This window comes from Alternaria infectoria (genome assembly GCF_024043175.1).
Source record: "Alternaria infectoria strain BMP 0036 chromosome Unknown scaffold_23, whole genome shotgun sequence".
In the NCBI taxonomy this organism is placed as follows: Eukaryota; Fungi; Ascomycota; class Dothideomycetes; order Pleosporales; family Pleosporaceae; genus Alternaria; species Alternaria infectoria.
In genome coordinates, this window is record NW_026250712.1 from 58,338 (window position 1) to 83,319 (window position 24,982).

General features: G+C 53.2%; 10 protein-coding genes across 10 annotated transcripts; 4 read left to right on the forward strand and 6 right to left on the reverse strand.

Annotated features, from left to right (window-relative positions):
- Window positions 1–1,955: 1,955 nt before the first annotated feature.
- Window positions 1,956–2,668, reverse strand: J4E92_009326 (uncharacterized protein; the record flags this gene model as incomplete). The annotated part of the gene is made up of 3 exons (XM_051500674.1): window positions 1,956–2,353; window positions 2,488–2,569; window positions 2,636–2,668. The coding sequence occupies 3 exons, from the start codon at window positions 2,666–2,668 to the stop codon at window positions 1,956–1,958; spliced, it is 513 nt and encodes a 170-aa protein (XP_051349021.1).
- A 739-nt stretch (window positions 2,669–3,407) lies between these two features.
- J4E92_009327 (uncharacterized protein) lies at window positions 3,408–4,266 on the reverse strand (the record flags this gene model as incomplete). Its single annotated transcript, XM_051500675.1, has 2 exons — window positions 3,408–4,201; window positions 4,260–4,266. 2 exons carry the CDS (start codon window positions 4,264–4,266, stop codon window positions 3,408–3,410), a joined length of 801 nt encoding a protein of 266 aa, XP_051349022.1.
- Window positions 4,267–4,741: 475 nt separating this feature from the next.
- On the reverse strand, window positions 4,742–5,506 carry J4E92_009328 (uncharacterized protein; the record flags this gene model as incomplete). Its single annotated transcript, XM_051500676.1, has 4 exons — window positions 4,742–4,987; window positions 5,046–5,320; window positions 5,377–5,422; window positions 5,501–5,506. 4 exons carry the CDS (start codon window positions 5,504–5,506, stop codon window positions 4,742–4,744), a joined length of 573 nt encoding a protein of 190 aa, XP_051349023.1.
- Window positions 5,507–5,773: 267 nt separating this feature from the next.
- On the forward strand, window positions 5,774–7,050 carry J4E92_009329 (uncharacterized protein; the record flags this gene model as incomplete). Its single annotated transcript, XM_051500677.1, has 3 exons — window positions 5,774–5,907; window positions 5,958–6,045; window positions 6,091–7,050. 3 exons carry the CDS (start codon window positions 5,774–5,776, stop codon window positions 7,048–7,050), a joined length of 1,182 nt encoding a protein of 393 aa, XP_051349024.1.
- Window positions 7,051–7,469: 419 nt separating this feature from the next.
- Window positions 7,470–8,783, forward strand: J4E92_009330 (uncharacterized protein; the record flags this gene model as incomplete). Its single annotated transcript, XM_051500678.1, has 2 exons — window positions 7,470–7,475; window positions 7,737–8,783. 2 exons carry the CDS (start codon window positions 7,470–7,472, stop codon window positions 8,781–8,783), a joined length of 1,053 nt encoding a protein of 350 aa, XP_051349025.1.
- A 2,280-nt stretch (window positions 8,784–11,063) lies between these two features.
- Window positions 11,064–11,968, forward strand: J4E92_009331 (uncharacterized protein; the record flags this gene model as incomplete). The annotated part of the gene is made up of 3 exons (XM_051500679.1): window positions 11,064–11,475; window positions 11,534–11,751; window positions 11,801–11,968. 3 exons carry the CDS (start codon window positions 11,064–11,066, stop codon window positions 11,966–11,968), a joined length of 798 nt encoding a protein of 265 aa, XP_051349026.1.
- Window positions 11,969–15,239: 3,271 nt separating this feature from the next.
- On the reverse strand, window positions 15,240–16,967 carry J4E92_009332 (uncharacterized protein; the record flags this gene model as incomplete). The annotated part of the gene is made up of 1 exon (XM_051500680.1): window positions 15,240–16,967. The coding sequence occupies one exon, from the start codon at window positions 16,965–16,967 to the stop codon at window positions 15,240–15,242; it is 1,728 nt and encodes a 575-aa protein (XP_051349027.1).
- Window positions 16,968–18,382: 1,415 nt separating this feature from the next.
- On the forward strand, window positions 18,383–20,361 carry J4E92_009333 (uncharacterized protein; the record flags this gene model as incomplete). The annotated part of the gene is made up of 2 exons (XM_051500681.1): window positions 18,383–18,433; window positions 18,481–20,361. 2 exons carry the CDS (start codon window positions 18,383–18,385, stop codon window positions 20,359–20,361), a joined length of 1,932 nt encoding a protein of 643 aa, XP_051349028.1.
- A 430-nt stretch (window positions 20,362–20,791) lies between these two features.
- Window positions 20,792–22,306, reverse strand: J4E92_009334 (uncharacterized protein; the record flags this gene model as incomplete). Its single annotated transcript, XM_051500682.1, has 2 exons — window positions 20,792–21,280; window positions 21,938–22,306. The coding sequence occupies 2 exons, from the start codon at window positions 22,304–22,306 to the stop codon at window positions 20,792–20,794; spliced, it is 858 nt and encodes a 285-aa protein (XP_051349029.1).
- Window positions 22,307–23,006: 700 nt separating this feature from the next.
- On the reverse strand, window positions 23,007–24,719 carry J4E92_009335 (uncharacterized protein; the record flags this gene model as incomplete). The annotated part of the gene is made up of 3 exons (XM_051500683.1): window positions 23,007–24,260; window positions 24,308–24,336; window positions 24,413–24,719. 3 exons carry the CDS (start codon window positions 24,717–24,719, stop codon window positions 23,007–23,009), a joined length of 1,590 nt encoding a protein of 529 aa, XP_051349030.1.
- Window positions 24,720–24,982: the final 263 nt, after the last annotated feature.

Sequence of the window (24,982 nt, forward strand, 5' to 3'; positions counted from 1 at the left end):
TACGCGCTAGTCATTGCAGTGCAGTCACATTCGTATGGCCCAGGCCCCAAGGGATACGCATCCTACGTGCCGAGACGGTGGTGGCTGAGCGTTCCGCTGGAGGACGTTCACCGGTGATGCAACATGGCAGCCAATCAAGCGCATCTCTTTCGTCTACCTACGCTCGTCTGCGCTAGAGATTGCAGTGCAGGCTTATCCTCAGGCAAGTAACCTTCGTTTCTAGCTCAACAGCAACCGATACATCCAGATGTGCTCGTTCGCACTAGATGTTACATTATATCTGCCTTTGATGCCTCATAACGTTTAGCTACCTCATACGTCCTCCTTGTCTAAGCTAGAAACGCAGTGCAAGTAAGAAGCCCAGTCCAAGTTTGATGTCTGCGCCTTGCCTCTTATCAGGTGCTTCTTTGCGCTAAAGATTGCAGTGCAGAATGCACGCCTGGAGTTGTTCTAGCTGTGGCTAACGGGCCACCTCCTTACACACTCACTTATATGCGCTAGAGATTGCAGTGCAGCGTGCCCAAGATGACAGCAGGCTGAAGCAATTTGTGCCCAAAAGAGCGCGCCTCATTCTGGAAGCGAGAGTCCTCCATCGTGCTGCGCCCCAGGCTTCCCTCACCCTAGAGACCTAAGAAGTGTGATTGGTGTTATACGGCTAGTGACTGTGGCGAGGCACGTTGGTCGAGAGATGTAGCACACCCTGTACTTCCATCTCGTCAAGTGCTCTTTCGCACTAGAAATTGCAGTGCAGGCGCCCGGCCACTCCCGGTAAGCGTTTAACTATTGCTGCAGGGCCGTCTTCTCGCATATGCACTTGTGTGCGCTAGAAATTGCAGTCCACACCTGTCAGATCCCTTTGCACGTCAGAACGATTCCGGATCTGGTTAGCGACTACTTCCAGATGCCTCTTCTTCTGCGCTAAAAATTGCAGTGCAGTAACCATCTCCTACCTCATCTGGGTAGCGGCATCGGGTAGCGGGGCGCATACGATCAAATGCGCGGCTGAAGTGTAGTCAAAGCCCTGGAGTCCACGGAACCCACGCGCCGGACACAACACTAACGCAACTTCCACAGGATGTTCACCAACGATACCCCCAGCAAGTCATGAAGCGCAATCCTCTTCTTGAGCCCACACAGAGTCTTCCAGTCTCACAGACCGAAGTCACTGGCCCACGATGGCTTATGGCTAATCACAAGACGCGTGACCTGACCCCTCGTCCAGGCTAGAGATTGCAGTGCACACCAGTCAGAACGGCTCGCAGAAAAAGCCCCCGTCGCTGCTCTCAGGTGGCTGACCACATCAGGCGCGACCTGAGCCCTCGTTCACGCTAGAAATTGCAGTGCACACCAGTCAGAACGCTGAAGGTCGGGGGAATCCCACTTTCCGATTGGCCAATGACTTCTAGCTTACATCCAGGCACACAGGCACACAGGCTCGTCCGCGCTAAAGATTGCAGTGCACCTGGGCTTGGCACCCATCACAAACTCATTCGCGCTAGAGATTGCAGTGCAGCACAATAGTCTCAGCTGTGGGCATTTCCACCCCCGGAAGTTATCTTCAGCCTACCACATATCCTTTCTATAGCCTTTAACATCATGAAAATGATCACATTATCTGTAAGAGACTCATGCGAATAGACTTCGGGAGGAGATATATTCAGAAGCTTTGTGTCCGTGATCGTAAAGAGTTGGTCAATCATGAATGCGCATATACTATACGTGCCGTTGATGCACTCCATATAGGCCCATTCAGCCTCATGACTTCGCCCATTTAGATAACGCCAGCTCAAACTCCCGACGCCGAAGCCCGAAAGTGCTCACCAGTTCATAAATCCGTCATTCCAACCACCGAACGCCGAATTGCAAACCATGAAACCTTTCCTCAAACTCATCAGTGGACAAAGTTCGCAGCGTCGCAAAACATACGCCACCAACCAAGGCCCTCAGAAAATTGACTAAACCTCCTCCTCAACCAGCTCCTCGACGACGACATCCTCCTCATCAACCGGCTCCTCCTTAACCCGCTTAGCCATCGGAACATACTCATCCTCGACCTCGCCCTCCTCGTCCTCCTTGTCGCTAGTTTCGTCATAGGTAGGCTTGCGCTTGCCGTTGAGGGTACGCTTGCCGCGGGCAGCAGACGGAGAGAGAACCTCATCGTCATCCATGAGGCCTTGGGGACCGTCGCTGTCGACCTCCTCTGAGACGGCTTTCTTCTTACGCGGAACGGGCTTGGCCTTGGAACGAGGGGTCTTGGGTGTTAAGGCAGCGGGGGTGGGTGAGGCGACGGCGTGGGTGGTGCCGCCTTTGCGGATGTTGGTGAGGCGGTGGGAGACAGCCTTGGGGGTGCAGTCTGAGGGTTGCATGTTAGCTGGGGATGTTCTGTGTGGAAGGGGAAGCGAAAGTGCTGTGAGGGAAGAGTCGGGGGGTGCGATAGAGCGTGGACACAAGCAGTGCGATAGCACTTAAGAGCTGGAATGTACTCACCACCGCCAATCTCCTCGGACAGGTACTTGAGAAGCGGCGCGCTGCTCTTGATGTCGTGGAACTTGAAGATTCCTTTCAGGATCTAGCATTCTAGTAAGCAACTGCGAGGACGTGGATGGCAAGCCAGTGGCGCGCAAGATGAACTTACGATCTGATCCTTATCCGCGGTCCAGTTAACCATCTTGACGGTGATGCTGAAGGTTGGTCTGCGGCACCGGTCAGTATATGTGCAACAGCATGAGTTGGACGAACTTACTTTGTGGTACTTCGTTTATAAGATGTGAGCGAAACTGAGTGCTATGCAAGAGCAAAAGCTAAAGAAAGGCTTGATAAAGATGCGTTGTGGGCGCTTAATGGTGCGAGATGGGGATGGGAAGGGAGAGAGGGAAGGAAAGTGGGAGAGCAGGGTTTTATATCTTGCTGGCGGGGCTGTGGACGTAGAGCGTAAGACGAGGTGAAGGTGAGAGACTGGCACATTTCTGGCAGTGGAGATGGCGCTAACAGCTCGCTTGATGATAAGCCATGAGGGTGGAGGCGAGGTGAAGGCGGAACTGAACAGCATGGGCTGCTGGACAGTACTGAGAAGAGCGAGGAACGCAATCGTCTGGCGAAGATGGATGAGTGGGCCGCGCGTGTTGAGGGTACTTGACATTGGCAGCAGTTGGCCAGTCATCTTCACCACCGGAGAACTGCCAAAGCTTCCCTGATAATATATCTGGCTTCTTTTAATCAGATCCTTGTTGCAAGCACAAAGACACAGACACGAGCCTAACACTTCGCGCTGTATTTTTTGGGTGCGGAAGAAGGTGTAAAAGCAAGTTGTTAAGGTACCGAATACTCTCTAAAGCAAGATAATGTTACAAGACATTTCACAATCCCAAACCCAGCAGCCATTCATGAAGTTCCTGCCGACTCAGCTCCTAAGCCGTCGGATCAACAAATTGTCTCTGCCCATCCTGCTCCTCACCATCCTCTCCATCATCCCCAGCAGGCTCAGCATCGACCTCTTTCGCACCCCCAACACCCAGCCCCGCACTCTCCTGCTCCACAGTCCCTCTCTTTTTGTGATGCCACTCTTTCCACATATCCGACACCATCTTCTGATTCTTCTTGTTGTTGACATAAATCTTCAACTCCTTAGGTATCGGGTACATCTTATCCATGAAGTCCTGCTTGTCGAGCTGCTTCTCCGTCATCGTAACTCTTTTCTCCGCAGTCTCGGCTTCCCGGACGAAGTACTTGGCCCAGCGGAGTTCGTACTGGAAGACTGTTTCGCGTCGCCAAGGAGTGCGGTTCTTGGTTCCGGCCTGGCTACCGGCTGGGAGCTCCTCTTCTTCGGCTTTGAGTTCGTCCAGGACTAAGCGGCAGAGACTCGGGAGGGGGATGTTCGCGGATGCTTGGTGGGCGCGCTCGAGCCAGAGTTTGCGCAGCCGACGGACAGTGTTTTCGTATGCAAGTTGCGGCAGTAGACCGCATGGTGGTAGATCGTTGCTGAAGAGAATAGGCACTGCGCGGTCAGCTAACCAACTGGAATGGTGTGCGTCGGGGCTTGCTATCACGGGAATGGTGTTCGTGAGGTGGAAAGACCTACTGTTGGGTAGTAGCGCAAGCTCTTCCTCAGAAAGTGGTTTGTTGCTCTCATCATCAGGCTTGCCATGGCCGTCTAGACCAAGTCCAGCAATGTCGTCGGACACATCGGTCCATTCATCTTCTTCTTCAACAAGTGTTAGCGCTGAACATCAGGCGTAAGCCTTCCGGAACTCTTGGCATACCCTGCATCTCTGTTGTTTGGCCTATCGGTGGAGCTGACATGTGGCTAGGTCCAAAGGGCAGCCGGGGCATGTGTAGCGAGCGATGATAAGGGCAGCTGAAGATGACCCCGCCGAATCGAGTGCGTGCACAATAAAGAATTAGAAATTAGAAGATGGGTGTTGCGCGTTGATGTTGCGGCGGGAGTGCAGGCTTAGGCGATCAAGCAAATAGAACGCCAGCGTCCGCGCCTGCTGCCCAAACGCAGGTAGTGCAGGGCAACCTTGGAAGAGCTCATGACGTCAGCGCGTGACTAGACCCTGGGAATTATACAAAATCACGGGATGTCGAGATTGGGCCAGGACGTTTTGACAGGTGCGACACATGAACATGATGAGAAGGTAGTACTACACCATTGCCGCAAACCAGAGGATGTCTTGTTAGTTTATTGACTGCGACATCTGTCACACAACCTCAACCATGCTATAACCAAGTCCATGCTCATCTACAACGCTTTGCCCATGAACTTCCTCTTGGTGTAGCTGAGCCACCACTTGCTGGGTGTGTTTGTCTCGTCCGCGTATACCCTGTTCAGTAACCGTGTCGCTAGCTCTTGTCGCATCTGCATGATGTACTGTCGCAGCACTTCAGCTCCGTTCCTGTCCGCTGGCGCCTCGAAGGCCTGGTTGAGCGGGAAGCCTGCGTCGCCCGGAATCGCAAAGTTCGTGTCCAGCGCAATGTTCATGACAGCCTGCCATGTAGTCAGCTTCCAGCGTGCACCTTCTTCATCCGTCTTCCCGACAGCATACCTTCTCGGCTTCTCTCCGACTCATGCCCGGCTTGATCTTTCCCAGTACCTCGCTAACGTATAGGATGCCATAGATGAGGACACGGTCGGCGGGGCCCTTGATCTCGAAATTGCGGAAGAATGTGTTGGCGCGGAAGAGGGCAAGGATCTCGTCTAGCGGATCGTACGACTCGTGTGAGGCATCGATGGTGAGCTCTGTGACATCGGCAGGTAGAGCTGGCAGCTGGATGGCAGGGCCGCGGGTGCGTGTACGAAGGGGGAGGAGAGCGAAGTTGCCTGATGCGCCCGTCAGTCACTTTTGCCTATGCCGGAGCTGGAGGGTGTAGCTGTACCAATCAATTGCTGATTGGGCTCATCGAGGAAGACGGAGTGGTAGGCCTGGGTGTGTTAGCTGTCGCTCAACATATTCGATACTACCCTGAGGCATCGTTTTAATGAGGGAATGCTCTAACTCACCGGCATCTTGAGTGTTGTCGCCTAGCTTGTTGGTGTCTGGCGGTGTTCTGGGAGCTCGGCGGAGGTGACGGCGCAGCTCCGCTCGGTGAGGTGTGCTGGTAGGGCTGAGCAGCGGGGGGTGACTAAGCCGCCCCATCAACGCGTCCCTGCGCGCGGCGCGTCTCCCTCGATTTTCTTACTAACAGCCTCCATACCGCCAATCGACGTTCTAGCTACCTCAATTCGACCTCAATCCATCCAGAGACCCTTTAAATCTTCATTACAGCTATCGCAATGTCCGACTACGAAGATGAGATGGACGTGGATGCGCCCGCGGTAGACAACTCGATTACTTTCGGTGGAGACCAGAAGAAGGGCAAGAGGAGCGCTGCAAATCTACCCGTTGAAGCTGAGGATTCCCTGCCATGGTGAGGCTAAAACTGTCTTGTCTTTCGCATACCTGCTAACTATCAGACAGGGTAGAGAAGTACCGACCAAATTCCCTCGATGACGTCGAAGGCCACAAGGACATAATAGCGACCATCAACAAGTTTGTAGACTCAAATGTACGGTCAGGACTTGCCTCCAAGAAGCTAAGCTAACACGTTCAGCGACTACCCCATCTCCTCCTCTACGGCCCTCCAGGTACCGGAAAGACGTCGACCGTCCTCGCACTCGCACGTCGCATATACGGAAACAAGAACATGCGACAGATGGTCTTGGAACTGAACGCCTCAGACGACAGAGGTATCGACGTTGTGCGGGAGCAGATCAAGACATTCAGTAGCACAAAGCAGATCTTCTCTGCAGCACCCAAGGCGGGAGACTCTTCGCTTGCAACGTTCAAGCTCATTATCCTCGACGAAGCCGATGCCATGACAGCGACCGCGCAAATGGCCCTGCGACGAATCATGGAAAAGTACACTGCGAACACTCGCTTCTGTATCATCGCCAACTACACACACAAGCTCTCGCCAGCGTTATTATCACGATGCACGAGGTTCCGATTCTCCCCGCTGAAGGATCAGGACATCAGGAATCTGGTCGACAAAGTCATCGAGGAGGAGAAGGTCAACATCACGCAAGACGCGACGGACTCGCTCGTCACACTCAGCAAAGGAGACATGAGGCGAGCACTTAACGTACTACAGGCCTGCCACGCATCAAGCACGCCGCTTCAGACACCCGGCAAGCCCGCACCCGACCCATCCGCGATCGTGCGCGACGAGATCACGCAGACGACCATCTACGACTGCATAGCAGCACCACACCCGTCAGACATCAAGTATATCATCGAGACGTTACTATCGAAGAATGATATGACAGAGTGCTTGCGCACGGTCAATAACCTGAAGATCATGAAGGGACTCGCGCTGGCAGATATCCTGACGGCGATCAGCGAGGAGCTAGTCAGCAACGACGTGCCGCCGCAGGTCATGGTGACATGGATGGCAGGTCTGGCAGACATCGAGTATAGGCTGAGTGGAGGTGGTAACGAAGCCATACAGACCGGTGCGGCGATCGGCGTTGTGAGAACAGGTGTGGAGTTGTTGGAGACTGGAAAGAAGTAGCACGTTCGCGACACTAGTTGCGAAAGGAGGACAACAGCGAATTGCTAGAAATGATACCATTGGAATGCGCGAAAGTAATGCGACAAGATTACATCCGCACCACCCAAAGATCGCAGCCGTGATGATACACTACAAGAAAGTGGGGCAATATGTCTCAGGATACTCAGAATCACCGTGGTGATAGGACGAGAGCCGTGTTATGCGCTAACCACGCTAGTCAACACCCACGCGACTCGGACGCGCCTTCCGACAGATGTACCCCGGGATATATACACGACGCATCAACAATCAACACAGTTATCTTAGTCGCGTTCCCCAAAGTCGAAGGTATTTTGTCCCTGCTTCCTAAACGAAACACGTGCGACCACCTTGGTATATCGAATAACCGAAAACGCGCGACGCGCATGCATATACACATCATGCCTGTAAAGGTAAGTCAACTTGCGCGATGAACGATCATGGGACTAACGTCAAACAGAGAAGAGAAGGCCCAACAAAACAGCGACAAGTCAGTCTGCGCAGAAGTAGAAGTATCGATGTACTTGCTCTTCCAGTATCTGTAGAACAGACAAAGTTACAAGAGCGTCGAGCAATCGAGGGAAAGAGCAAGCGGCCGCCTAGGTGGCGAGGGCCTGTAAGTACTATATATACATGGCGCAAAGCCACCCAGGCTTATATCCCCGCAGCAGCAAAACAACAATCCCTTATCCCATAGGCCAGCGCCGACCATGCCATCGCAACGGGAATCGATACCAGCACGTGATCTCAAGAGCAGTCAAGAGAGCCAGCCACCACCATCATCAAACATCCAACTCCGCTTCTCCTTCTCCGAATCCTTCATCGATGATGTCGAGCGACAATTCCACTCCGAGAACAACTTCAACCAGAGTTTCTCGGGGCTGACGATGACCCCCGGTGCCAGCTTCTCCTCCTCGAGTTCACAATCTACCACCAAAGCATCGCCGGTCCAACCCATCCAACCACAAACGTCCATCTACCACCAACCTCCGGTCTTGATCAAACCGGGCAAGAAAAGAGAAGGCTATGGATTCAGCTACTCAGAGACGTTCATGTACGATTCAGACGACTACCCCGACACGGAGTGCGGGGACGCTGAGGATCAAGCGTCTGAACTACACACCACGAGGTCACTGGATAGTAATCCATATCTTAACTGGGACGGCACAATGAGATCACAGCAAGTGCAACAATCTCACCTATCCCAACAGTCACAGTCCTCGACCAGGCCAACATCACGAGATTCCACAACAACAATCCCAACTCCAACCACCTCTTTCGACGACCTCGTCGTCCTCCGCCCTCCAGGTTCCTTCCACCTCGCCCGCCCACAACGCCACCTCCCTTGCACAACCGCAACGCGCGAAGATGCGCTCGCCCTCCGCGCGTCTGCCACTTTACTCTTCTCCAAATACACAGAGTCGGCTTCTATCCAACTCGCCCTCTTGACGCGCATGGAACGCATGATGTATCTGGAGCAACAGAAGCCGGGTGCGACGGAAGATAGTGTAGCGGAGAGTTTAGAGGCGTGTGTGAGGAGGCTGAGGGATTGGTTGGTTAAGAGTAGGGATGAGAGGATTGCAACGGGCGAGTGGAGTGGGGTTGTGGAACATGAGAATGAGTGGGTGGAGTGGATGGTTAGGGCAGCGGAGAGGGGGGTGTTGCATGTTAGGCGGAGGGGGTGTCGGTGTCGGCCGGAGTGGGAGGGGCTGTGAGGTTGGGAGTAAGCGTGGGGGTGGGATGGCGCAGGATATAATCCATGTCGTTATCACACGCGATTAATCTTTTGCACTGCAATCTTTAGCGCGAATGAGCAAACGTGTAAGAGAAGTAGCCAAATCCTTGGTATGTTATTCGTGCCACATACTCGGCACGATATGTTGTTTCATCCCGAGTGCACTGCAATCTTTAGCGTGGACGAGCATGTACGTGGGGAAGCTAGCCAACCCTGCTGCTCTCTCTCAGGATGTAACCACATGGTGCAGAGTTTTCCAGGTGCACTGCAATCTCTAGCGTGGAAGAGAAGGTATGTAACTAAAGTAGCCAGCCATACAGCTCTCTAAGGATTCGAAGGCTGACAGAAGGCTTTCGCAGAGCACTATAGTTGGTCATGACAAGAAGCCACACGCATGTCCAGACCGGATTGTGTTAGTGACCGGTCAGCATTAACATTGCGCTTTCAGGCGACGCTGCACTGCAATCTCTAGCGCAAAGGAGCGGATATGTATCTCGCGGAAGCGGCCAATAATCCACGCTCTTTTTGCACAGCCTTGTAAAACACCGCCACAAGCCACACGAGTTCATACCACGTCGGCTTCGGGAACCATTGGTCTGGAGAGACGCGCAAAAATGAGGCGGCACTACCCCAGTCTGCACTGCAATCTCTAGCGTGGAAGAAGTCTTCTCAGCCTCATATGCACCAGGGTAGAAAGTGCTTCGGGGCATGAAAATGTCTCCAAAGATTCCCAGAGCTTTTCATTCCTATACGAGCTCGATTCGTTACTTCAACGTCAGCTTCCCAACTATCTTCAAGCGCTTTAGACGTCTTCGGCTGCGAGGATCTAACGGGAAGGGAGCGTTGCTTGGCCAAAGCCGCCTGAGTGTTGCTGCAGCTCGTTGGTACGTGTACGTGACTTCAGCGCCACGCGTGGCAGTGCTATAACAAGAACGTGAACCTCCATTGATGGAGGAGCTGTAAGGGTGTGGGGTCAAGTGATGGTTGCATACTCCATGGCGGAAATTCATTATTGCTCTGCCAATAGGGAAGAGCTTCCGGTAGGGATTTTGGGCCACTCAAAAACCTCGAATTAACTAGTATTTGGCCTCATTGGAGCAGCAATATTGAATTCCCGTCAATGCGTACGTCCGCAGCTCATCAATCCACCCAGCCTTTACTGCACTGCAATCTCTAGCGCGAAGGGGCGGGTATGTCTGTCGAAGAAGCAGCCAATAATCCACGTCTTTTGCCGCCCTGTCATGCATCACTATGTATGAACGGACGCGCAGAAACGGTGGTAGGATGACGGGCACTGCAGCCCACCGGTGAAGCTGATTGCACTGCAATCTCTAGCGTGGGAGAGACCGTCACACCAACGTACTAAGACCGAAACGGCTTTGACAACATAAAAGCGCAACATTCCGTGTCATTCGGCTCTTTGCAGAATTATGTTCGCAATCGCGACGTAGTTATTATACCAAAGCACAATCCAAATGACCAGCCCGAACCAGAACCTGGCCGGGCGCACTTTGACTCGAACGGGCACTCTATCCTTGTCCCAACAGTGCTGCACTGCAATATCTAGCCTGGACGAGGCCTTCCAGCCACGTGCGTACTACAATTGAGAGCACTCACTGGTTCCACAATGAAGTCATAGTTGCTTGTGCGACCCGAGTCCGTGCAGAAGTCGTGATACCTTCTGGTGCACGGGATGCTCGGAAACGTTTCCGAACGCTCGTCGGACCTTTCCGAGCGCGATCTTGTTCTTCGATACCACCATTTCGACCATTCCCTAATACTTCTAGCTTGCTGATCAGTCATGATCAGTCTCACGAAGCGCAGTGCGAAATCAGCTCTTGGACGCCGTCTGAGTGTGCCCACTACCCGTCGACACATGTACACCACCACCGCGCCACGCGTAGCAGTGCTATACCAAGAACTCGATCCACCGTTAATCAATGGGGTGCGCAAGCCCAAGAAGCCCGGAGGTACTTGGTCTTACTCCATACACAAGCCCTTCCCGCACCGTTAACGACCTCACCAAGGCTACATCGACTCCAGCGCAGACATCGCCCACGCACTAACCCACCAACACCACAGCCCCGTCTCCGTCATCACGCCCGCCTCCGCCCCAGATCCACAAAAAGATGAAGAGTGGTGTTTTGGAGATACAGAGACTGAGATTGCGTGGGCACTGGAGAAGGGAGCGACGCATCTCTGGGCTAACACTATACTCTTTGCGAAGCATCCGCTTCAGACGGCGGAAAACCTAACGAGTATGGCTGAGACGTTGAAGATTGTGGCACAGCCACCGAAGCTGGTGGAGCTGTGCGACGATAAAGCGTTTGTTAACGATCTTCTTCGTTCTCGTGGTGGGTTTACGCTGCCGGATGCGCGGGATGTGATGATTGATGAGGAAGATCTTAGGGAGATACTGTGGGAAGATCTTCGGTATCCTGTTGTCGCTAAGCCGGTTAGAGGACGAGGGAGTTATGGAGTGAGAGTTTGTCGCTCCGAAGACGAACTGATCGACCATTGCGGCGATCTACTGGGAGAGGATGTGTACGTGATCGTCGAGGACTTTCTTGCGGGTCAGGAAGTCACTGTTACTGTGATGCCGCCTGCGCCTGCATCGGGACAGGACGGGTATTGGGCGATGCCGGTTGTGGAACGGTTTAATCACGCTGATGGTGGGTTCGCCGCGTTGACTTGGGAAAAGCGTCTGCGATGTCTACTGACTATTTGCAGGTGTCGCACCGTACAACGGCACAGTCGCTGTTATGCAGAACTCTCGCTGTCTTTCCGAAGACGAACACCTGGCCGATCCACAGTATGGTGAGGTACAGCGACAGTGTGTTGAAGTAGCAAAGCTGCTCCAATGTACTGCTCCTATTCGAGTTGACGCTCGTCGGTTCACGGAGGATGGATCGTCGCCATTCGCTCTCTTTGATGTGAACATGAAACCGGTAGGTCAATTGAGACCTGCTGTTGGTAACATGGCTAAAGTGTGATCAGAACATGACGGGTCCTGGTAGGCCTGGTAGAGAGAACCAAGCTAGTTTGACGGCACTGGCTGCTGCTGGCTTGGGATGGGACTATCCGACTCTGCTGTTGAAGATCCTTGAGTCGAGTAGTTCGCTGCGTGATCTGAGAAATGACACGTCGTCGTTAATCACGAAGTAGTGATTTAGGTAATAATAAAGACCACGCTCTCAAATTAGCGCACAATAAAGGTCTAAGAGGATGTGTAGCATATACTTTTGTTTAAAGAATTACCAGTTGCGTATAGGACATGGACGACCTCTATATCGCACGGAATTATATTATAACAATAGTCTGCTCTTTGGCATTAGGGAACAGAGCATCGAACCAGACAGAAAGCTTAGATCGCACATCGCCTGGATCTTCTACCCTTCCACACTTGAATTCAATGAGCTGCCAATAGATGTGTCCAATACGCCGATATACTCCACACGAATCGCCTGTGACTTCATCACCTGTTGGTAGTAGTGGGGTGATAACCAAGGCTTCGTACAAGGCGTCGTACGAGGATAATTTATCTTCAGGATATATGCCCAGCGGGATGACACTGTATGCCTCGATCACCGTGGAATGGTTCTGGCATTCATCCCAGGCCAGCGATCCGTAGCCGTATATCGATTCCGAAAAAGCTGGCCCCTTCAATCTCAAAGAAAGTTTGCCATCTGTAGGCAGAGAAAGATTACATAGGATAGCTTGCAGCTTCAAAGCGCCCTTCTTGATGTTTCCATACTGATTGCTGGCTTCAGCTAGTGACGTTTGCACGTCAATTATCTCTAGCAAAGACTTCGAATGCGGACCCAAACTACGTCTGGGATACCGAACACCACCAGCTACCGATGCCCAGCTCCAAGATGGCGCAATGGTCAGGCACGATTCTCTTGCTGTTACGGAACACGGAGTTCTAGAGCTCCAAGAGAGGCAGCTGAGGAGTTGTGATCCCCACATGCCAGCATGATATTCATGTCCAAACCGTTCAGTTGGTACACACCTTGCGATCGATGACAGAGCGATCAAACGGTCCACTTGCAATGTGAATTTCGACATTGAATAGAGTTCAATGAAAGCTAGCCAAGTGCCCAACACCATGAAGGAAGCGTGATGTGGTCCTATGTTCTCACCGTTCTCACCCCCGACATAATCTTTATCCGGATCGGGTTCTTCATCGTCATCGAGTTCTTTTGCGTCCTCAACTTCTTTCCCGCTTGCTTTACATTCCCAGAAGACTCCCTCTTCAGAGAAATGTAGTATCCTTCGCGAAAGCAGGCGTTCTTGTGTAACCCAGCCGCGTCTGTTCAGATTGGAAGCGACGACAGAGGCGTATTGTGTCCGGACACCCGTGAACATCAACAAAGGCTCTCGCGTTCTATCTGTGATACCTGCTTCAGGAATGCTACAGGGCGGATTGTAGTCAATTCCGACTTTATGCAAGAAGCCGTCGCTGGGTTGGTCGGAGCAAGTAGCAGCGATGGTGCAGATCGCATTCTGATAAACCAGCCACATACGTGGTCCTTCCATATTCCAGTCAGTGTAATCGCCGTGTGCGCTGGGTTGAATTATGCACAAGGCGTCAATCCAGAGAAAGCGTATTCCAAGCTCTCGTGCAACAGCGATTGCATCTTGGAACGTCTGTGGCATGCTAACCTCAAATATGATCCGGTCCGCAGTGGGTTGGGTACGCAACATGCAAGGTGGTGGCTGTCGGCCCCAGCGATAGCTTAACGTGCAGTATTTGGAAAGCTCGTCTATTGTGGCGCGGTTCCTAGCAATCCAATCTTGCGTGTCGAGCGTGAGAATGCTATTGCTGTGGGAGAGATCGAGCAGACGACGTGGAAGCGAGGACGCCTTCACTGATGGATCAACTTCGCATGGCTTACAGAGGTCATGCTCGTCCTTTTCGCCAAGCATGCATGCTTTCAGAAGCTCGTGAGCACGCAGGACCGGGTCACAGGGAGGTTCCAGAGCGGGAATGCCAATCCAGTGATAGCTCGACCTTAACGCTATACGGAGGGGGTGGGAAAAAAAGTCGGATTTGCAGAAGTAGATTTGGTGTTTCTCCAACACGATTGCTTTATGGTGGTTTCGGAGCACAATCGGGGGCTTATCGTGAATGCGTGCTAGGTTCGCGGTCGAAACCTTCTCTATCTCTTTCCGGATAAAGGAGCACAGGTCGCATCCACTGTCGGCAGAACTGATTAGTTCCGGTCCAGAGGACCATGTGCGAAGAGCACCCTCGTCCAATGGCCACTGGTTCGTAATAACAACCTTGCTGCACTCGTAGCACCGAGGCATGCTCTTGATCCCGCAAGAGCTACGGTTCGGAAAAGCTGAAAAACTCCAATGATCTAAAAAAATCTACAGTCGAAGCAACAAGGCTGTAGGACGGCTAGACCGCGTTCAAGGGATGAGTATGAGCGTCTTCGTCTGAATCGTGATCGCCGGTTCGAGAAGCGGAGGCTGGCATCGATGAATCAGGAAGTGGCCATGCCGACGGTAGCGTAGCAGATTTCGAAGTTGTAGTATGGTAAGTGTAGAGTTACAGGACATGAGATTTGAAGAGACAAGGCTCAGCCATTTTCACCGGTCCGCGGGGTGCACCACCGAGACGCTGAGGCTGAGCCCGCCAAGCTTCCTTTGCTGCGCCTGCATCTTCAGGCGCCCTATCAATCCCATGACATGCTGTATCAGTATCGGTGTCAATAATGGCACCACATCGCTGTGTGTTGAGCTGCGGCCTGTCGTCAGCTGTTGTGCGTGATGATGCAGGTGGAGGAGGCAAAGTGAAGTTGAGGCGCGGCTTCCCGCTTGTCGCCTGTCCAGCAGCCCCGCCAAGAACCAGACGCGGAAGGCTCGACAACAATCGAAAAGCTGCCTGCCCAGGTGGACAATGAGGCTGTATCACCACCCATCATGCATACATTACGCTGATGATCATGCGCATGCACGTTGAATAAGTCCGAGATATTCTTCGATGTAATCACAGACTGGAAGCTGGTAGATCACAAAGGCATCAAGATATTGTGATCTGTTTCTTTACCACTACTTCCCCAAACTACCTAAACCACGCCATGCTATCTGTCTGTCTGTCCATCCTATCATACACTAGAACTTGGTATTCATGCCCATAATCGAATCAATAAAACCCCCTCCCCCAGCCAAGAAGTCAAATACGCCATAAAAATGCTCAACCAGAAACGCCCATACCCATCTCCGCAGCCACCCGATCTTCATCCTAATAAACCACAGGTACAGCCGCAGCACCCCACCTCTCACGCACGCGCATCATGACAACGAAGCTCTCAAACTGCCATGTCTTACTCCGCTCATCGAGTGTCTGTTGAAACCTTGTGCCAGTACAGGTACCGATGGCGTAGATCCCGTCGTGCGCTTTTCGGTTATTGCAACCGTAGCAGACCTATCGTCTACGGTAGATATCCGCATCTCTTTCCCTGTTGTCCCGGCCATCGCGTCTTTGATCTCTGCGGTCTGGACTGCGTGATCGTGTCCGTCCATCTCGTCGTTCCCTCGCAAAGCCTCTCGCGTCATTCCGATCGGGACGGTCCCTGTACGCACGATTGCGGTCTGAGCGATCATCTGTGTATCCTTCTCTCGAGTTACCGGAGTCGCGCGAGCCGCGGCGAGGTCGATCGTCTGGTTCGCGGGAACGGCGAGGGCCTTCTGCGCCGTAGCTGGGTATGTAGGTGTCGCCGCCGGCGGCAGCTGGCGGTTGTCTTCGGCGGTCTGCGCCATCGGGGCCGTAGCGGGGGACGGGTGGGAGGGGGTGACGGCCGTCTGCGGGGGGTGGTGGGAGGCCATTGTGGCCTCTGTCTGCGCCGTTGCCCCAGTTCGGTCGGCGGTCACCGCCTGGTGGTGGGGGTGGAGGTCGGTGTTCGTAGCGGCGGTCGTAGCCTCCTCTTTGGCCTCTGTCGACGCCTGGTGGACCGCGGTCTTGCGGGCCGCCGTATCTTCGGTCGCCATTCTGCCATGATTGTGGGGGTGGGCCCTGGCCGGTCCATTCGCCGTTTGGTCCGCCGCCTACTGTGCCGCCTTGTGGTGCTGGTGGTAGCGCTTGCTTCTGGCCTCGCGCGTTCCGTCGATCTAGCTCGTGTGAGTCTGCAAAGGTAGGGATGTCTTCCTCGCGCATGGGAAGTGGCTGTTCTCGGAAGTATGGGTGGTCGATAGCGTCGATGGCGTTAATCCGTTTCCGCCAGTCGAGCCTCATGAGGTCTTTGATGAGCGATAGTCCGACGGGCGAGAGTTCGCGGAACCGTTGAGCAATAGTACCGGTGTGAACGGGGAATGCGCGTATGGGTTCGGCGCCAGGAAGATCGCGCCACCCCGGCATGCTGTCGTCGTTTGGCGATCCGACAAGCTCGAAGATGATCTGGGCTTGGTGAATGTCGCTCTGTCCGGCGAGGATGGGCTTGCGCTTGAACATCTCGCCAAAGACACAACCCGCACCCCACATATCGATAGCTGGGGTGTACTTCCTGAGCTGCAGAAGAAGCTCTGGAGGCCGATACCACCTAGTCACAACCAATGTAGTGTATTCGCGCTTCGCTTCGCCGTTGCCCCTACCTCGTTGTGGTACCGCCTCGTCGTAGTGTCGCGCAAGACCGAAATCTGCTATTTGTAGACGTCCGCGGTTGTTGATGAGAAGATTGGCGGCCTTCATGTCTCGATGTAGGATGTGGTTATCGTGGAGGTATCGCAGGCCCTTGAACAGTTGCAGCATGTAGCACTTGATCTGCGCCTCCTTGAACTGGACTTCGGGGTTGTCGAGGAGACCTGATAGATCATGATCGGCGTAGGGCGTGACCATGTACAGGATGGCGCGTTTCCTGCCCTCGGTCTTCGGTCGTTCCACGGCCATCTCTTCCAACTTGAGGACGTTGTCGTGCGATAGCATCTTGAGCAGCTTGATTTCTCGCAGCGCCGTAATAGGGAAGCCATCTTTCTCGTTGTGCATCAGGATCTTCTTCAGCGCAAAGATACTGCCGGTGGCCTTTTGTCGCGCCATGTGGACTTCACCAAAAGTGCCCTCTCCAAGCTTCTTCATCATTTCGTATTCGCCGATCTTGCTGCATCCTTTGAACCGTCGCTGCAGGGTCTGTGATGGCGTCGCGCCTGCCGAGTTCGCCATGTCGGCGGCGGTGGTGGTGGCTTGGGTTCGCGATGGAATGTTCGCGGCTACGCTTTGTACCGGCTGCTAGTGGTCCTCGGCGCAGATGTCCGCAGGGGAGTCGGGCTATTTCTCGAACCCGGTGGCGTGATGTTGCGAGATTTACGTGGTCGCGATGGCATGCGCTGCCATGAACGGGAGTTAGGAGGCAGAAGCTATTGTGCGTGCATGATGATAGGCGAAGACATTATCGTAGGTGAAGGAGCAAAGAACGCGATCCACGGTTGATGGCACTGGCTTGGCGCCGCACGCTAGCGTAGCCTCCGATCGACCTTAACCACACCTCCATCACGAAGACGTCAACAGGCCATTGCACCCCATAGCAACCAGGTACGCTACCTTACTACCCTCCGAAGATACCTCACGATATTGATAGTCCACCAGGCTCACAAACATCATGCAACCCACACGAGCCCGCATGGGCCCGCCCAAATATGCGCCGCACCCGAACCACCCCATCCACATCCACCCGGTCCGACCGCTATACCGATTCATGGCCACCGGCCTCGGCGCGTCCATGTGGTTCTTCGTATGTGAAAAGAGCAGGTTGAAGGTGGCATAGCGCTGACAATGGCAGTTGATGTACCGCGCGAAGAAGGACGGACCAGCGCTCCTCGGCTGGAAGCACCCATGGGACCATTGAGCTCTTGATGACCAGGAGTCGAGGAGTAGGGAATCATCAATGCGACTAGGAGGAAATACCAAGCATAGCGGATGTACATACTATGGATGACGCAGGATGCGGAAACCAAGACCGGTAGCTGTGATATCCCGCGCAGACAGCGCCAAGAAATCAGAACTCCAAGAAGATCATGCCAATCGTACCATTGCCATCGATAAATGCTCATACTGGTGACCTTGTGGGTGAGCATGTGGAAATGGTTCAGCAAATAGAAGATTGGGAGCAGCATTCCACGCTCTGCAGCTTACTTTGCGCCGGTGCTCGGCCGTTTTGCACTTTCACTACCACGAATACCTGCCACAATAGCTACAATAGCACCTGGTCCGCAGCGCGCTTTGCCGGCAGTCTTGGCGACTCAAATAATGCTTTAACCCGCGCCGCTTCTGACGCTGTGAACTACCATCGCCCCTCTGCTACCCAGCTCAACACCACTGGCACAGACGCACTTCTCGTACCCACGCTCCCTGAACCATCAGCGCTTCCATCGGTTGATCGCTTCCATCATAGACTTCCATCCGCTGTGCACTTCAGTCTTCGCTAGACAGATCACTCCCCACTGGTCCTGCCTCGCCACTCCTTATTACAGACGCGTATACAGTCCACTATCGTCACCTCCGAGCACAGACTTGTCGACCGCAGTCTTGTAAGGGCGTTGTCATTAAATCAATGGGTCAAGACTGACATCATAAAAGCCATGGACTCTGCTACCATGTTTGCTACCGGCGCATCGTATGGCTTGTCTATGGTTGGTATCTCGTCATGATAACCAGACTCGTGATTAACATCTCATAGCCTGCACAACCCCCAGCGAGCCATGATCTCACCCACCTCAAGGCAGCGCTCAGCGGCTTCACCGACCTCGCCATCGACAAGAACATTGAGCGCACCACTATCATATACGTCGTCGGCTCTACTCTTCCCAAGCGAGTCCGCAAGCAAGGCGTCAAAGACATCGCTTCATCCCTGAACAGCATCTTCCGCAGGGAGACGATTTTCCACAACGACAAAGAGGCTTTGGATTCGCTTGAGGGCATACTGAGCAAAGCCATTGACTACCACATCACCGCCACGGACATCGCGATCACCGACGATCGGTATAAGGAGTTAACCGCTGCTGTCAAGTTCGAGCTTGAACACATATCAGACAAGCAGGCTTTCTTCGCTCTCATCGGTCGTTTCGTCTCCAAGGTTAGTGATTGCTCGGGGGTGCCTGTGCCTGCAGCCATCCTCGCTGCCAAGCGGAATGTGACTTCGGGCTCGGCTGCTGGCCACTGGCAGACCAACACACTTCCGATGAAAACTGGCTCCAACTGGAATGACAGCCATGAGGGTAATGCAACCACTGCAGCTGAATCGGACGACATGGACTACGACTTCGATGGTGCTCCAGATGTCCAGACCGATCACGCTCCAGGATCCGGAACCTCGCCTTTTCTTGGCGCTGTCTTCACATTCCAGCCTGGTAATGCATCCCCGGAGTCGACTTCACCTGCACACACGAAGTTAGCGCCACGGCAAGGGGATCACGGCTACCTCGACGGAATCTCTTACGAGCTCCGCCAAAAAGGGCTGGAGTTCTTCCATGACGAAGTGGACAGAATGCACTGCAAATTGAGCCCTTTTCAGGGCATGCTGCTCGATCAGAATGGGCTTTACGAGCTGATGCATAGTCTGGATGCCAAGGTTCTCCACGACATAGACACGGAAGTGTCATCTCGTTCTACTCCTCCGTCAGACACGTGGCTTGACGAGAAATACAAAAACGGGGTGCAGACGGAGCTTATCGCCCTGGGCGAAGCAAGCAATTTCCTAGCAAGAGTAAAAGAGGTCTTGTACTCCAGAGACGTCGAGATGGCCGACGTATCCGCTCACGATAGCTGGGCCGATCCGACGCTCAACCAAGAAGAATTCGACGCCCTCAACCCTCTGAAAGCCCCATCTTCGCTTCAAGGAATCTCTGTCGACAAGCGCCGACACTTTCTCTGTCGTATGCTACGCAAAGCGAAGCGCATGAACGCCAAAGCAAGATCAGCGCAGAAAGAGCGGTTACAGCCTTCAGAAATGGTGGATATGGTTCATCAAGACGAACTCGCAGTCCTTCACCGCATCGACTCCGCAATGCAGGGCTCAATCTTCAAGAGAGATGATGCGGCAATCGAAAGAGCGTATGATGCCCAGTCTGAGTCTGAGCTCCGTGATTGCGGCAGACTCAACTCGTTCGTGGATAAAGTGAAGGGCTACCATCGGCGTCTGAGGAACTTCATCTCTTCGGCGAAGGGCCATGTTGTCGACGCGTTTGGGTTGCGTTGCGACAGCGGTGCTGCTCATACTGCTGATGCAGAGTATCACTCTCCCCCTCCTCGACCAGACCAAGACATCAAGGGCTCATTCATCTCCGCCCTTACAGATGCTATCAACGCCATGAACTCTAGCGTGAGCATCACACACAACCTTGACCAGCTCCTTCTCCAGCCCGCCGAGGTAGCCGATCTCGTGTCTAGACTGGAAGCTCGCATGCGGAGCGATCTTGAACAAAAGTACATCGACACGCCTTTGACATACCAGGAGCAAGAGAGAGAATATGTTCAAGCTGCCAACCACTGTCTACAACGGATACAAGATACCCACTGCTTTCGTGAGACGGTCAAGGAGTATCGTCAGTTGACATCTTGAGGGCATGTTCGGTGACGGCGTGATTACGATGCAAACCCCATCGATCTTGTGTTGCGCAACTGGGATATGTTATAACTCTGGTCTGGAAGTAAGCAACGCTCTGGCTAAATATTGTGTTTGGAGGCGGAGCAGCATACGACTATCGCTGTGTAAGCGGTGCGGAGAATGTGTTTGGATGTTCAAACAGCGAGTTGGATTGATGATCCAAGACCAAAGTGGCTTGGGTCGTTGATAATGATGCTACCTTCGTCGCATTCAGGTTAGTCCGTAAGTCACTACTGTTCAACCTCACATCGCATTGGATTGACTTTTGGCAGGAACGAACATTCGGACTACTAGTGCTCGCGTTTCATCACTACAAAGTGTCGATAAAGCTTTTGTTTGCTTCTATCATTCCTTCCTTCGTATATGTCATCTCCATCCCGTCGTCTCACACCTTTAATCCCGACATACCCTTCTCAATATCCCTCTCCATCTTCCCCATCTCCACCATCATCCTCGACCTTTCCGCAAACTCCTCCAACCCCTTCGGCGTACAATTAGGCCCAACCTTTGCTACAGCCTTGAGGTACTCCATCTTCTGCTCCCTCATATCCTCATTATCCCAATTATTGCCCTGTATTCTAGCGTTAACCATATCCGCCGCCTCATGCTCCATCTTCCTAGCCAGAGTAAGGAGTTGCGGTAGAGAGAGCTCAGTGAAGTCATCCCAGAAGGGAGCTACACCCGCATCCATACATGCAGCTAGTAGCTTTACTTCCATGCCACGAGCTAGCTTGGGAATCTTGACGTTGATGTCCATGAGGGTTTGGAAGAAATCGGTGATTGTCTCTGCGCGGGTTTGGTCCATGATGAGTAAATCCGGTTGAGTGTGAAGGCCTTGTAAGTCTGGTTCTGGAGGCAGACTCTTGTACTTGTTCTGCTTCCGAGGTGAAGAAGAGAAGGGGTGAATTGGTGGAGCGATGATTGGATTCGGGTTTGTTGACCTTATGAACGGTGGTACTCTGTTGCTGTGGGACAACTACACTATGGTGCACTGTTCAGTCACTATGTTTCTGCTACTTGGTGGTAGTCATCGGCGCGTTCCGCATCACCATTGTGACAACGTGGTGATGTATCCGAATGAAAGCTATCATCTCTGTGGGGTGACAGTGAGGCAGTGAAAGTTGAGTGGAAGCCGAGCGAAACCATACCGAGTTTGAGACCTCAATCAGGCGACGTCCAGGGGCGGTCCTTGAACGGTCCTCGTGTAAGCCTTTGATAATGCCTGTAGCTATATAATACTATAAGAGCGATTATACACTACCAGCATGAGCCCCGAAAATGATATCTTGCGGAGTAATTGCGGATATCCCACAACCGAAAAGGATAACAGCATGAAGATGCGCTTCTCCGCAAGAAAGGCGCATCTGAACAAGCTTCTCCATCTCACCATCTCCCACACGCCAAGTCACCCTCCCTTTCTTCACGTTCACCCACTAGCCCCAACCCCCTCCTTAGCACACCTCCCTGTCCACTCCTTCGCATGCCTCTCAAACACCCCCCTCTCATTCGCATACTCATTCGCAATCCCCACCTCAACCGCACTCTCCAACTCCGGATGATCCAACAACGTCCTCAAGCCTATCAACACCTTCTCCATCGTATTATTATGATGCCACTCCTCGCCCAGCATCTTCCAACTCACAACGCCCGTTCTGGCGTCAACGTTGGGATGGTAGATTTTGGTCAGGAAGTTGAGTTTGGGTGGTGCTTCGGGGTATTCGTCGGTGAATTGGATGTGGAAGGCGAAGGTGCCGCCTTCGTAGGGGGAGGCGGAGAGGCCGTGGAGGGTGCCTGTCCATTCGAAGATGTCGCCGTGTTTTAGCTCGACGTGGTAGCCGGCTGCGGGGGTTTTGCGTAGGCTTTGGTATTCTTTTTCGAGGCGTTTTTTGGTTGGCGTCATGGTTGTGGAATTATAACAATCTGATGATTTCTATTGATGGTGATCAATTTTATAGCTTACGAAAATAGTGCGAATTGTCATCGTGCGGTTCGAGAAGGAAGATGTTGAGGATGGGCGCTTGGGTTGGCATACGTCATAGCGCGACTACTATGGTGCGCGTTGGTCCGACGCGCCTTCCTAGTCCTTTCTATTGACGCGCCTCGCGTGTTGCACTATTGGAACGCATGTTCATTGCAACGAGTCGTATTGAATCTCGTTGCAATGCCGCAGGTCATATTTTCTCATAGCGGTATGCGCGAACGCCTGCGCTTAGCAGACTGTCACACGGCTTCCCTTCTTGTATGATTCTGCATAGCCTCGTCGATCGTCTGGGGATATATTTGCACGAGTCGTTCTTGGTAGTTCCGCGCACCACGCGCTTTAAGTCCCGCCATCTCGAACATGCACATAGTCATTCTCGCCAATCTCGTCGCGCGTCGAGACTTTGCCAAACTCCACTCTTGTATCGAACCCGAGAGCTCCGCCGTTCGCTTGCTGTATAGCTTCCTTCTTGCTGCGACTAGCTGCGTACGAATCGATCCATTCATCTCATTTCGTAGCCTTTCTACCCTCCCGCCTGGGTAACAGGTCTGCCTTAGAGTTTGCGGCGCTGGCGCTATCCCCGTAGCGTGCCGCGCATCCGAAGAAGAGACTCTGCACCCTATGTCTCCATCCGGTCGAAAAATTTCGAAGCCATAGCTGCAAAATTCCTTAGGCCCATGGCATCCGTCCCCGGACGATACCTCGCTGTCAATCGAATGTACGCGTTTTCGTGAGACACATCGAGCTTCCCACCCCGTATATCCATTAGCAGGCGGCCGAAAATGTCATCTTCGACTTGCTTCGTGAGCCTGACGAGATCCTGGCTATCGAGCGATATAAAGTCATTCCAGAACGGCGCTGTGCCCATGCTCTGGTAGACCTCAACGAGTGCATGCTGAATGGCTTCGTCGTGCTTGAGATAGGATACCAAGGTGTTGGCCTCCACGAGCTTGTCGTAAAAGTCGACGAGAGTACCGCTGCGAAGTTCATTGGCGAGTTTGATGTTGTATGGCTTAGCCGACGTGGGCTCTTTGAGGATGGCCAGATCGGCGTCCATGAGCATGTCGCTGTACGCCACCAGCGTATCAAGTGCTTTCGAGGAGAAGATCCGAGTAGGAGCGCTCGGGAAGGAGAAGTCACTGTTGCTTGTCGCCGGCTGGTTAACGCCCTGATCTATACCAGTCACCGGTGCATTGCCGCCACGGTCATCGTTCGCAGACCTCGACGCCGATCGATAGCGGTATCCAGCACGGCCACGAGGAACGGTGACGAAAGCTCCTATCTGCTGAGGAGACTGCGACCGGTTGACTCGTCTACTCTGCCTCAAGGCCTCACGCACAGACCGCTGATATCTATGGATCAGCTTGGAGAAGTTGCTGCTATTCTTGAAGCTGCTCCACATCTTCTGCCGACCAGTTGAGTACTCATTGAGTATGAGCGATGGGACCGGAGCCAATTGCCTCCTTATGACCCTTCGATCTATGGCTCGAAGAATGTCGAATTCTGCATGGCGCGCCATATGAATTAGCTCGCTTTCGGGGAGGCGGGTCCGGGATGACGATTGAACTGGGTTCCTCAATTTGAGAGCGCAGTACAGGCCAACTAGGGTCTTGAAACGAAAGTCCTCATTAATGCAGAGTAGACGTGTTGATTGCTGACGAAGCGGCCGAAGTTCCCTCAGCTCCTCATCCGACAGTGTGTCTTCTTCAGCTTGAGCAGCGGACTGGGCGGAGACCGTCTCTTCGTTAAGCGTAGGCGCGCTTGGTTCCGCTGGCCGTGCTGACGGTGTAGGTGTGTTAGGGAGAGAGCTCTCATTAGTTCCCTGGGCTGCTGGCTCGGCGAAAGTTGCAGTATACGCAGGCTGGTAGGAAGGCTTGGAGCTGTTAGAACGAAGCGAAAGGATTGTGATCACGAACTTACCGGTACGTCTTGCTCTTCGGACACGGAGGCTATATGCGCCGCATGCACATTGTTCACATTTCTCTGAGGTGTGATAAACTAGATCTGGTTAGCAAGAAGTCTTACAAGCTGCAGCGATGGAGTGATCTACGTCGGTCTGCGTCTCAGATGGAACATTTGTTGCAGAATCTTCACTGACTTTGAGACCACACGTAGGGACCGTTGGAGCTTCGCGATCTGGTCCCGCATGATGCGCAGATGTCCGGTCTTGCAGCACTTGCATGAGCAAGGACTCTATCTTTGACAGCCTAGTTTTGACCTCGTCAACTTCAGCCTTGGTCGCAAGGCCTGTGACACCACGCGCGACTGTGTCACCGACTCTCTGCAGAAGCTCAGCGGAACTCATCGTCTGGTGGCTAGACGAAGAAGACATTGTGAAGCTCTTGATGTTTTGTGGTAGTGTGAGTGGGTGGTCGTAAGATCGGAGTGAAAGATCGTGCCGAGCGCGCTCCGCTGGTAAAGACTGCAATAGCAGATGGAAGATAGAAAAGTATGATCGCAGTGGTTGAGCTGGTCGATGGGTGTTAAGGTCTTTCATCGGGCGGCTGGCCTGCGTTTATATGCTCCTAGGGTGCCGCTGAGCGCATCATGTGATGACTCCCTTCGTGTGGTGAATGACTGTGGCGCTGCTTGAGA